The sequence below is a fragment of the Solea solea genome, chromosome 21 (assembly GCF_958295425.1).
Source record: "Solea solea chromosome 21, fSolSol10.1, whole genome shotgun sequence".
Lineage (NCBI taxonomy): Eukaryota > Metazoa > Chordata > Actinopteri > Pleuronectiformes > Soleidae > Solea > Solea solea.
In genome coordinates, this window is record NC_081154.1 from 12,984,852 (window position 1) to 12,998,092 (window position 13,241).

General features: G+C 38.5%; 1 protein-coding gene across 1 annotated transcript; it reads left to right on the forward strand.

The window, feature by feature from the left end:
- Positions 1 to 112: 112 nt before the first annotated feature.
- Positions 113 to 11,463, forward strand: ascc1 (activating signal cointegrator 1 complex subunit 1). The gene is made up of 10 exons (XM_058621123.1): positions 113 to 346; positions 1,077 to 1,179; positions 1,294 to 1,391; positions 1,479 to 1,657; positions 1,817 to 1,950; positions 2,842 to 2,961; positions 3,036 to 3,160; positions 3,750 to 3,823; positions 5,721 to 5,854; positions 11,286 to 11,463. Exons 1-9 carry the CDS (start codon positions 232 to 234, stop codon positions 5,835 to 5,837), a joined length of 1,065 nt encoding a protein of 354 aa, XP_058477106.1. The 5' UTR covers positions 113 to 231; the 3' UTR covers positions 5,838 to 5,854; positions 11,286 to 11,463.
- Positions 11,464 to 13,241: the final 1,778 nt, after the last annotated feature.

Below are 13,241 nucleotides of genomic sequence, written 5' to 3' on the forward strand. Positions count from 1 at the left end.
AATAAAATTATATGGGATTGGGACTTTACGTAAAGCACAACTGAAGTAGAATACAAGTCGTACAAAACTACAACCAGCAGGGAGCGGTAATGCAACTAATGCCAGCCTCCGTGAGATTTCAAAGAAGAAGAAAAAAAAGCTACCAACTCACCAGGCTAAATTAGCAGACAGCTATATAGTTTATCACTGTCTTTTTCACTTATCTTTAGCCAACGTTGTCACGTTTTCATCATGGAAGTTTTACGCCCGTCTCTCATCAATATAAATGGAAGAATATATCGCAAAAATACCATAAAGGAGGAACAATATGAGGAAGAAGAGGAGTTCTCCTATATGGGACCACCAGGTTAGTCAGTGTTATAAGCAGGAATTACCCTGTTACACTGTACACTGAGCTAAAACTAAAGCAGTTTAGTACAACAGTAATGTGTCCATAAAGACTACAATGTCCAGTTTGTGTTTAAATTAGCTGAAGAGGTGACGATTGAACATTTCTATAACTGATTGAATTGTATGGTGTTTTTTGGAAGACACTACTACTGCTACTTAATTGATTTCCAACTGTTTTGCTCATGGGTTTGAGTATTTTCTTTATTATTACTATTCAGCCTCATTTCAGGTTTGCTTTGGTCCATATAAAAATACATCCAGCAGAACTAAATATCTATTTACTGACATTTTATAAACCTACCAATGGATTACCCGAGAAAATTTTACATTACATTACATTACATGTCATTTAGCAGATGCTTTTATCCAAAGCGACTTACAATAAGTGCATTTAAACATTTGGGTACAAATAAGAGCTAGAAGTAAGTAAGAGCTTCAAGTAAGACAAACTATGAAGTGCTAGTCATAAATGCTATGTATAAGTATATGTATATATACATATATATGTATATGTATAAAATAATCGATTGATTGATAATTAAAATAATAAGAGCATCCTCAAAAAAATCTGTGTAATACAGTTTTAACCAAAATAAACCATATATGAATTAGATATATACTATTTATAATAATTAAAGGTTGTAGCCTCAATAAAGGGAAAACAATGCATATTGTTGATTCACCAGAGAGTGAAGAGCTTGTGGAAGACGAAACCTGTGACAGCTACATCATCCAAGAGACTGATAAAGGATATCGTTGTGCCATTGATGTTCCAAGTGTTCTTTACAAGTAAGTTATCTACAAAATGCACATGATGCTATGATGTTTCTGTTTTTTCCTCAGCTTCAAAAACATGCAGCAACAAAAGGCTCAGAGTGTTTTCTTGTTTGATTGATTCCACAGATATATCATTGGGAAAAAGGGAGAGACACGTAGACGCTTAGAGATGGACACAAAGACATCAATAAACATCCCCAAACAGGGAGTGGAAGGACAGATTGGTAAGAATGAATCTAACCTCTGTAAAATTATTAGAAATTGCATTTAAAGAAACAGTCTTTTAGTGTTCTCTTCATCTTTTCTGACAGTTATCACAGGCTCCCACAAAGCTGCAGTGTCATCTGCACTCACACGAGTTGAGGTCCTTGTTGACAGTTTCCGGAGAAAGCAGCCTTTCACACACTTCCTGTCATTTCCTCTGAATGATCCCAAAATCCAAGAAGGATTCCTGAAATTTAAAGATCAGGTGCTACAGCAGTGTTCACAGGTATAAATTCTGAACCTCTGCACATAGTTTATTATCGACAATTTCTCAACAATCTCAATGAGTTAGCTTACAGGAAATTGTAATGAATGAAAATAAGGGGCAGTGATGGCTATGTATTAATACTTTTTTTTTCACTAATTGTTGTAAATCATTGTGTAGGATCATGGAGTAGAGGGGAGCATCTTTCAGAACCCTGCAAAGCTTCACCTGACAATTGGCACCTTGTCTTTGTTAAATGAGATGGAAGTGAGAAAAGCATGTGAGCAACTCCAAGAATGTCAGACCTTCATCAGGTGGGGGCTCAGACAAGTAATTATATCTTCTAAGACTGACATTGAAAAGTAACTTAATTTATCTAAAACTGTTTTTATTGAAAGAAAACTTTAACTACTGGTAATAAGGAACGTTTTTTTCATGGTTAGCAATGACTAAGAAAACCTTCTGCAATCAAGTGTTGCATGTGAAGCTAAAGCCCAATATAATGTACAGTACCTCTTTGCCATAAAGCCTTTTGTCTGTCTTTTAGTAGGTTTTAGTAATGTTTAATCAAAATGTTTGCTGTGTCCAGCTATAGGAAATGTTTTAGTCTGTTTTTCCAAATTAAATCATACATTTATGAGTCTGGACTGAGATATCGATATATTTTTTAGTCCATTTATGGTTATTTCTAAACCAATAGACACATAATAGAATTATCACCACCCTTATCTTGTGGGATTTAATAACCCTGTCTTTGTACATATGAGAAGGGAAATTACATTAGATGTGGTTAGGATGGATATGATTATTACACTCAGATAAGATTACACAGTTAAGGCTAAAAATGTGTCTGTTGTCACAGACTCCGCTCTTCTGCACAAACACAGCACAGTCCAATCTTTTATTACAGATGATATACATTTTATATCATGTAATTGTAATTTAACAGAGGTTTAATATATATGCCATCATAAGAAATTAGGCCTTAGCCCAAGCTGAGTTTAGCCCAATCAGGTTTACATCCAACACAGGCACTCCTGTCTGTACACAAGTGAAGCTTGTTCTGGTTTGTGTCCGTAAGAAATTTTAAAACCACAATGTACAGTTTTCTATAACTATAACCCAAGAGCTGCAGGTCACGGGTAACGGGTCACGGATAACGGGTGCCATGCTCAGCTGTAAACATGAGTGTGCTTTTTCATCAGGGACATCGCGGGTGGAAAACCTCTGCCGTTAGAGGTGATGGGTATAGAGTACATGAATGACGACCCAGCCATGGTGGATGTCTTGTACGCTAAAGTCAACGTGAAAGACAGATCTGACAAGTAAGTGGATTAGAGACGAATCCTATGAAGACATTTTGTGGCCATTTTTGATACTGATTTAATATTTCTTTTAGGTTGCAGGTTATTGCAGACCAGCTGGTGGAGCACTTTGTGTCAGTGGGGCTGATGGTCAGAGAGTGGGACAGAGTGAAGCTGCATGGCACTGTGATGAACACTCTGTTCAGAAAGGACTCCACAGGTAAAAAAAAAAAAAACATGACACACACATGACATGCTAACCAGCAGAAACACAAACAGCGTCTGCGTCTGTAGCTTGTTATCAACCTGCTGTGATGACATCGGCCGCTCCTGCCCCCGAACCTATTAGCCAATGTCCTCTTGTTGTGTTTTGGCACGTACTGAATCTGCAGTGACGGCAAAGCTGAATGTTCAACAATCATGGCAACAAATTCCTGCAGGGAGGCAGCATCAGGCAGCTCGCTCCGTGTTTGGCCACAGCTCTTGTTTACGTGCACCAGGCTGCATGTTTTCCCAGTGCTGTGACAATGGCCTCATTCAGTTTGGTCATGGATTAAGTCCAGATCCACTTGTCAAATTTGTACTGGGCAGACCGACAACACAAAACAAGAGCGGGTCAATGTCACAGCTGACCTTGTTTACCTTTACACAAGCTTCTGTCATAAAGTAACTCACCTTGATCTCACCTTGTTTAACTACAACTGAAGAGCTGTGTCAGCAAATACAGCTCTTTATTTGATCAGGAGATAACATATCTTTATTTTTTTATAATGTATGTCTTGAACACTCTGTGGTGTTTTCTCTCCTAGTTGAAGACACGGGCGGTGCAGGAAGACACACTGTGAGCGACAGAGAGGCTTTTGATGCCAGGAACATATTGAAGGTTAGAGGACATTTAGTCCTGGCTGCACTTACACACCACTAAATTACAAACATACACAGACATGGACTCACTACCTGACATCTGTTTTCCCAGATTTATCTGTGTGAGATGGGATGTCATTGAACACCCAGTCTTTTAGCAAGCAAATAAAATACATTTAAATTCAATTCAACTGCAAATTAAAATGCAAAATTAATCAATTATGTTAGGAAATGATAAGAGCTGAAACAATTACTCGATTACTCAACTATTAATCGATTACTAAATTAATCTTTTCGCAGGTTAGGCGCACTTTAATGTATCTCAATTAATTGTAATAAAGTAGTTAATTACAAAATCTGTTTGAAGGTAGTTATGGTCGCCCCCGATTTCAAAACAAGAATTTTATTTTGTGAATATTCCCTCCAGTCTGTAACAGTGTGGGGACAGTGATTCAGTCTGGTATGACATGAGTGTAATGTGCATCTGCCTAAAACTCCCACACCATTGGCTCCACTGAGGACAGGACATCTGTCAACAGGCGTCATCACTAATGCTGGTGTGCGACAGGCATCAGAGTCAGCGTTTGCTATGAGAAGCACATGTCAACTCACAAAAAGCTGCTCTTGTGTCAAGGAGTGAAACATTTGGCACTTTTCCACTATACAGTTCTAGCACGACTCGGCTCGGCACGGTTCAACTCTTGACATTAGGGATAGTACCTGGTGCCTGGTGATTTTTTTAGTATAGTTTAGTCTTTGAGTGTCAAGAAAAGCGCTATAAAAATGTGATGTATTATTATTATTATTCTTATTATTATTATTATTATTATTATTATTGTTATTATTATTATTATTATTATTATTATTATTAATAAAATGACTTGGAAAACGACATGCCTGACCAAACCGAGTAGAGCCGAGCCAAGTAGTGCCAGAACTGTATAGTGGAATAGCGACAATTATATTACACAAAAAAGTAAATAATAGAATTATTGTCTAACATACTGCACCTTTTATTGTTAGACAAAAGTTAGACCAAGTCTGGTCAGTTCCAGTCAGAGCAGCTCGCTTTAGACATATTTTCAACATGGTAAATAGTCATTAGTTACCAGCAAAAGTTCCTAATGATTTTAACATTTCACACAAAAAAAGCTTAAAAAAAATTCTGCCGATGGTGACATGCAGCAGAAATATTTGGGTTCAGGTTTTGGTATAAGGAAACATTTTTATACAGTACTGCCTTCTTAAAGACTGGTTTTCAAAACAGTGGCAGTAAAGGCAGAGTAAAAAGTCAGCAGTCATTAATAGCGAGGGAGGAGACACACATAAGGTATTATTGAATCATTGGGTTAGAGCTCACATCTTAAAACAGTTTGTCCCAAATGACATGTCATATTGTTGCTGTACATGATTAATTGATCTCTTTTTATTGCCATATCATCCATAAAAAATATGCCTCTCCCAAACAGCCTCACAAGACACCATCATGTAAAGATACAGAGCCACACCAGCCACACTACAACAATAATTTCAAATGATATTACACAAACTTTTTCCAGGCTTCAGACACAAGGGCAGCAAATTATAGACATTGAACTCAAACAACCATTCTTTTCGGTCATCGTCTGTGCAACTGATTATGGATTTAAAAAAAGTTTTCTTAATGTATCATAATGAGGACAATACGGAGGAAAGACACAAAATGTTCAGCCACCTGTTACCATGGTAACACCAGTTTACATCAGTGGAGTTTACTCTTTTTAATGTCAGTGCTTGCTTCTAAATTATTCACTGGGAGGATATTAGGAAGACACATTAAAAGTTAATGCCAGAGTTGCTAAAACGAATAAGGCAGTTTTGTATTGTCATGGTTTTTAAGTCATTATTTGATCACATTTCCTGTGTTTTCATGACAGAAATTTGGTGCTTACGGTTTTGGAGAGTTTGAGCTGAAAAATGTGCTGCTGTCCCAGAGATACTCGACAGACTGTACAGGCTACTACTCCTCTGCAGGGAGCGTCAGCTTCTCATAAGCTGCTGCAGTGTTCAGGTAAGAAATAAAAAAAAAATAATGGCATGTGTTGTCCACTAGGTGGCAGTGTTTTTCTTTTTTTAAATTGAAGACGTCACACTGGATATTTACTGAACTATATTTCTGCTGTTTATGAGAGGAAAATAAAATCATTTTCAGACAAAAACTAATTGAAAAGATGAAGCACTCATGCAAATATTGGGGAGTTTAACACTCTGGGGATTTTAATTTGTGTCGTTCTACTTAAGTGTCTAAACGATTAGCTGGATCAAACAAGAGCATCAAAATAAATGACAGAATCTTTTTGAAAACAGAGCAATCAAATGTGCGTAAAAAAACTAATTTAAAATCTTATTTTGCATGCTTTTATAAGCATCCATCATCCATTTACTGTATTCTGCTAATATTTTGAAAGCCGACAGCTGACGCTGGGGCGAGATGTGACATCCACCTCTGACAGGTCGCGGCCTATCACAGAGTCAACACGCACACACACACACACACACACACACACACACTCACACACACACACAAACACACAGAGACTAACAACCATTTATGCTCACATTAACGTCTTTGCATAATTTAGAGCGACCAGTTAACCTAACCTGCACACTCAAACACTCTAAATAAAACTTGAGTGCCTGGAGAAAAGCCTTTGAGGCACAGAGGGAGATCATATAAACCCTTCACAAAAAGGAAGCTGAATGCAGAACTCTCTTCCTGAGAGACCATGTATCGCCCTGTCTTATTATTGTTGTGCAGTATTTCTATGTAACTTAAAATAGGGTATGATTTGTGAGCGTCCAGTCATCTGAATGTATACATTTTTGTTTTTATGTGGACATCAGGAGTTCAACATGTAGGAACAATGAACAAAGTAAACACTGTTCTTCTACATGTTTGGAACAGGAAATCTTACACACTGTGCCTTTTTTCACCAGCTAAGTATCAACAACCCAAATGCCTAGTTATTTGAATAAAAGGTGCAAAATACAGCCTAAAATTCTTTGAAAAATAAATCCTGGGAGCTTAAATGACTGTGGAAATGCTGATCTTTTCATCCACGCAGTAGAGGTCATTATAAGTTTTACCCATTTCCTTTCATCTCTCTGCCTCATGAATGTGTTAATGCATCACTGACATGATTTATTATACCATTCTGAGTTTCCTTTTTTTTCTTTTCCATTCCATATCATTGCGCTTCCTACACGAGCCACAACCTTGTTCCACTCCCGTCTGTTCCGTGTGTCAGGGACGACTGGACATAGAGTTTGGCTACTTGGCTTTTGTCCCCTCCTCTGCTGATGATCTCTGTTTGCAGCAGAGCAATCGCAGAGTGGCCAAAAGTTACACGGGTGGAAACTGAGAGTGCATTTTGTTTGTCAGCTCTGCCATCCTGTGCCGTTCACCCTTCCACTTCAGCGGTGGCGTGATTTTTTTTTTAACTCCTCTTGCGCTTCTGGAACCGTGTCACCAGACACCATTAAAACAGGGACATGCAAATTTTGTCATTGGATAACAGCCAGGCAGCCAGTGGAGCCGTCCATGCATTGACTGTTGAACTGTCTGGACATAAGATGTATCTGTTCAGACCCAGAAAAAAAAGGACCTAATTACCCACTCCACTGTCTCCTGAGAGCATGCTTGTTAGTGGGTCAGGAGTACACATCCAGCTTAATGCCACTCTCAGTAAACTGACACAGTGAGGGTTCTAGGGATCACCTTTGCTATTGGTCATAAGAACAGAGAGAGAGAGACAGAGAGAAGTTAATGAAATTCACTGTGACCGCGTGCATCCTCGTTTCCTTATTTGGCAGCGACACGATCAAGGACACTTTGGACAGATGTCCTCCCTAATGATCGCACTGAAAACATGTGTGAAGGAACATATGTCTTCCTTAGACAGACTCTGCCGCACAAGACACATTTAATTTGTCATTAGATTTATATTTGCACACGATGTTCTGACGCTGTGTGTTTGTTGAAAGTGCCGTATGTATGTATGTTTTGTTGCATGGATAGAGAACATATTGTACTCAGGATGGAATATATTTGTAACAAATAATTAGTATTTATAATAAAATGTTGTATTTATAAACACTATATAGCATTTTACACATAAAACACATGACAGTAGTAAGTAAGTAAGTAAACAGATTTTTTTTTAAATTTACTTTCAGTATTAAGGGACAAAAAAATCTAACTTACAGCCATGTTCATTAATTGCGTGATTCAACACATAAATCCCATTATGTTTATCCTCATGACAAATTATAGACTTTAAGTGGATTGTTGTAGTTTCTTCGTTGCCAAGGTAATATTCTGCAATCATTTCCCTGGTCCAACTCGAGAAGCAAAACAAGATCAAAGATAACTTTTTTTTATTTTTATATTATATTATATCATAAACAGTTGTTGTGTAAGGCTGAGTGAAGTGAATTTTTTAACTAAATCATGTTTCCATGTGTTTCTGTGTGGGTGAGTTCGCTCACTCGCTCACTCACTCACTCACTCACTCACTCCTCGATGTCCTGGACATCTTTGTTTCTCTCACCCTCATTAGTCATCTCTGTGCTTGCTGCTGTGGGGATTTCCTGTCTGACCCTCGAGACTTCAGCGGGAACACGCTTCACTTTCAATAAGACCATGTTTCTGTTAGTGGGAGCACACTGACCTGTGTCCCCCTGTGGGTTCATGTCCCTATTTCTAAAGAGAGGAGCTACATTGTAATTCAATATTTAAATGTTTAGTGAGGCCCCACGTGCTTGTTTACATGCACTGTTTAGTCAGGCTTTATGTTTTAAAGGTAGGATCCCTATGTCCTCTTAAAAGGAGCATTTACAAATGGGCGACTTGTTTCTTAAATCAATTTTGAAACAATGCTGTTTCATTAATCAAAGTTCTATGTTTTATGCCAATTCAAAATCTGTATTAGTCACAGTTCTCTTCAAGTTCTTGTCGTTGCATTGCAGTTTAGCAGTTTAGTTCCATCACAATTTCAATCCATTACACAGTGAATTTTTAAATGAAGCTGAACTTAAGTTATATCACTAGTCAAATCGCAATTGCAATATCTGTCAGAAAAATTGCAATTTCATATTTTCCGTAAGTTGTTCAACCCTAATTTATGATGTATTTATGAGCTGGAAAAACTGCTTCAAATCAAAGCACATAAAAAAGCGCATAAAAAAGTTCAATAATAAGAATTTAAATCCTGTTTTAGTAACTTGAAGCCATGCTATGTTATCTCAACCAAGTGTTGTTTTGGCTTAACTCTTCAATTTGCATATTGAATTAAATTTCATGCCAGTTTTTTTAGGAACCTTTTTTTTGTAATTGAAAGGCTGATTAAATTAGGTTTTACTTGTTCAGTGTCAAAATGAAAATTTTGGGGTTTGATATCACAGTTTTTCAAAGTGTAATGAAAAAATCTGCGATGTAAACAACAATGAGGCCTGACAGATGCGACCTTTTTAGTAGTTGAGTTAAAATTTGCATACTCAGCAAATAAGCATCAAATTACCTTTTAAGGTATCAGTAAGTTTAACATACTTGTGCTTTAAAGCCCTCATTTAAACCAAAGGGGACATACTCTCGTGTTGCTATGTTAAAGCAGAAAAATAAACACTTTTGGGCTTAAACTTCATGATGATGTTAGAACTGACTGCATGGTGTAATGGGCATAGAAAATGGACACCATCTGTGTTTATATTAAAGCCTTGCCTTCTTTGTGTAATTCTCTTTGCCAACAGGACGGAATCTTAAAGATTTGTAAAAATGACACAAACGAAGTATGTTATTTGACATCTACTGAAGAAAATAGCATTCACCTGGTATCATGCAGGGTACTGGCTCTGAGGGAAAAGCACCTGCATCAAACTGACAAAGACAAAGAGTGCCTTTTTAATTTGAATATTCATTTAAGAACATTTAGGTCTAAAGCAGTGATTCCCAAAGACTGGGTCAGGACCAAATATCTCTTGAAAATGATTTGTTTACCAATTCAAAATGACATTAAGTGTCACAGATATATAGCTGTGAATTTGTAGCTACATTTTGCACACATTTCCTCTGTCCCCATGCTGAAAGTTTGGAAAACACTGGTCTAAAGGACATGGCTGATGTACAGTAGGCAGGTAAATGATAACTGTAATGGTCTGAAACAAGCAGAGACACTTGGTGCCTGGTGTAACACCTCAGATTTTAGCCTCACATTCTAAATATCACTGAGAAGTTACAAAGCAAGACAAATCTTTGAGATGAGATCTCATTAAGTGTCGAGTATGACAGCGTGCCTTCCTTTGATTCGTCACTCGTTTTGGCTGTGACTCTCCGGTGGAGTGTCATTGCTGTTTGGATTTCACACGAATCACGCTGTCACTAATGGGCATGAGTGGCCTTGATGGACAGACTAGGCGAAAGATTGTGAAATGTGTAATGTGTGTCTCCAGCGAGGAGGCAGGTGATCAGTGCAGCGGCAGCAGCTCTTTATCATTCAGAGTGTCGAGTCTGGAGGCCGCCTGCAGCTGTCCACATCTTTTTTCTTTTTCTTTTTTTTTGTGCTGGAGGCATTCAAACAGGGAGGAGAGGCACAAAGCCCAGTGTGTTTGAGCAGCAGGTCGTCATTCAGAGCTGCTGTTTACCTTATGTACACTCGCACAGTAACACAGGGCTACAACAAATGTTCATTATCCCTTCATTTCTATTACTTTCTATTCATCATTTGTTTCCCCGTGTAAAATGACACTGCAAAATGCCCATAACAGTGTCGCAGAACCCAAAGTGCAGTCTTCACAGGCTAAAAATCTCCTGAGAAGGAGCATGTCAACAGTTCACAATATCAGCCATTGTCTGCCTTTTGTGTGCGGATAATTAAAAAAGGTGCTGTGTTCTTTTTCACAGCTGCCCACAGAGCGAAAACAGGAGCCTCAGTGCGAGGAACCTGCTGCTCTCAACTCACGCTGCACTTTTAATAGCCACGTGCCCCAGTGTGAATCCCACTGAATCAAGTCTATACACATTTATAGCAGCTCTGCTTAAGGCTGTAAGTCACTCGAGATTACTCCCTAAATATGTCTCGATGTGGTTTATTTTTCTCTCCGACTAAATAACATCCAGCAATGTGCTCTTTCGTTCCTGGACACTTCACAGTGGCAGCGCGGACAAAACGGACAAAATATACAGTATGTAAAAGTTTGGAAGGTCAAAACAATGAGTGATTTTAAAACCATCATTGGTGTCTTTTAGTTTGGTCTTTAAGAGCAGGGACGTTTTCCCACCATTGATGTCAGATGTTGTTTTGGTCTTCATGACCCCGCAATGAAAATAAAGGCCATGTGATTTTTTGTGATGTGAGAGCCTTGGCGTCTCGTTTTGGTTTTCAAATCCTTATTTGCCACCTTAGGATGCTTTAAAGTACAAATATTGATTGTGATTTGTGTTGCAGGTCATCCCATGAAGACGATAGTGGAGCAGAACGTGTTGGCTGATGAAGAGGCTTGCAGCTGACGGTGAAGCTCTGCGGGGAAACATGAGGAAGTGCCTTTGTGTTGTGTTCTTGTGGGTGACAGCTGGTGGTACACGTGTACATTCTGTGTAAATATGACAGGAATAAATATATTTGGAAAGCATCCTCAGACTGTTGTAATCATTAATTGTACAGTGAAGTGCCACATGAGTGTATATGTAAAGCCTTGATAAGCAGCGAGCCTCACGTTGGCCGTCTTATGAGACAGAAAAGGGATGTTCTGTGTTGACAATAGCACACAGCAAATATTTAAAGCCAGCATACAAATGTTGCTGCGGTCCTCGCTCTCTCTCTGGTGTTATTGAAATGAAGCTTCCCGCACTGAGCTCCTTTTGTGTAAACTGATTATGCTCAGTGAACAGGAAACATACATTTTATCAACAGCTGCCTGGAGAGAGCGCGATGACAATAGTTAATCACTTTAACAATTAAATTCACTCTTCCACAAGACTGATGTGTTAACTCTGCTGCGTTGGGGTTTGTTTGTGTTCAAATCAACTTCAGTGTCATTCTTGAACGAGCCATCGAGACGTCGGTTGCGCAAAGTGACAATATGTAGACACTCGGAAGGCAAAAGAAAGTCAACTCGAGCATTAAAGCCCACTTTAGTGGCTGTAAAGCCGCTAATTCGCCTCATGAATCAGGATTACCTCACTGCTTCTAAACCTTCGAAGCAAGTCCTATATCATTGATTTTGCTCAGTGATTAAAAAAAAGAAAAGTCTAATGCTGCTGGAGTAAGAACTAAGAACAGCTCAGGGCTGTCACCTTACTACAAGGTCATTAAACATAACAGTTACTATAAGTACACAATGTAAAGTGTGGATATGATTGTAAGTCGATGCTTAATCTGTTATATATGTATGAAAAACAACATGTTTACTGAAACTGCTCCCATGTGTCTTGATAATGATGGTGACTTTTGTTTAGAGCAAATCAGAAAAACAGCAGTGCTGTTTTTTTTTAGGTTATTTTTTCTCAATCAGGAAAATTCATACTGAGCTCAGTTGCTAAGAAAAGAAAAGTACACACTGACTTGGCAGCGCTTTATTTTTCTTCAGGTATGAGGGTTTATGAAAAGAAAAAGACAACTCGGAAGGGGAGCAGCAGCTCAGGCAGCATCTTGTAAAAACAAGAAGTAGTGTGCAGTGTCTTTCTTCCTGTTGTGTGTGTGTGTACATGTGCTGTTTCAGTCATCACAATCTTCATCACCTGGCACCACAACACTCGTTTACTAATTATCCACAACAAGTTTTTGGAATAGGGTTGAAGTTGTGGCTGGTACGCTGGTATTTCCTTAAAAACAAATGTCTTTAACTGAATTTGTTTCCCATCCTTTTTTTTTCTTTTTCTTTATTTTTTTTTAAAAAGAAACAATTTCTAATTTTGCATTCAACAACACAACACACAGCCTCTGAAGGGTTTGTCGGAGCCTCATGAGCTGAATACTAACGAGCTACGCTGAGACGTTCATATGTGACTGGTTGGTTCTTTGAAGTTGTTCATCGAGATTGAGAGGCACAAATACTCCAAGTCACTGAGGGGTTTGGAAAAGACGATCTATTTGTGGAGGGATTTTCAGCGAACAGGGTCTATATCATCTAAATTAAGAATTTACAGGAAAGATCTAAGGTAGTTTAGAGGAGCTATTATGGAGATGGGAGGAAATTGATCTCTGGGAATTCAATCTAATCACTAAAGCTCCAGCTTTTTGATCATAACTTGCGTTGCCACACTGCATTGTGGGTCCTTTGCCTTCTTTGTTCTTGTTGTGAGCAACTGAAGTTGGGAATGCAACATGAGCAACTCTTATTTTGCAGTGGACCACGACAGACGAGCCGCCAACAGCTGCCTCCAGCACCAAATTCAGGCCTGA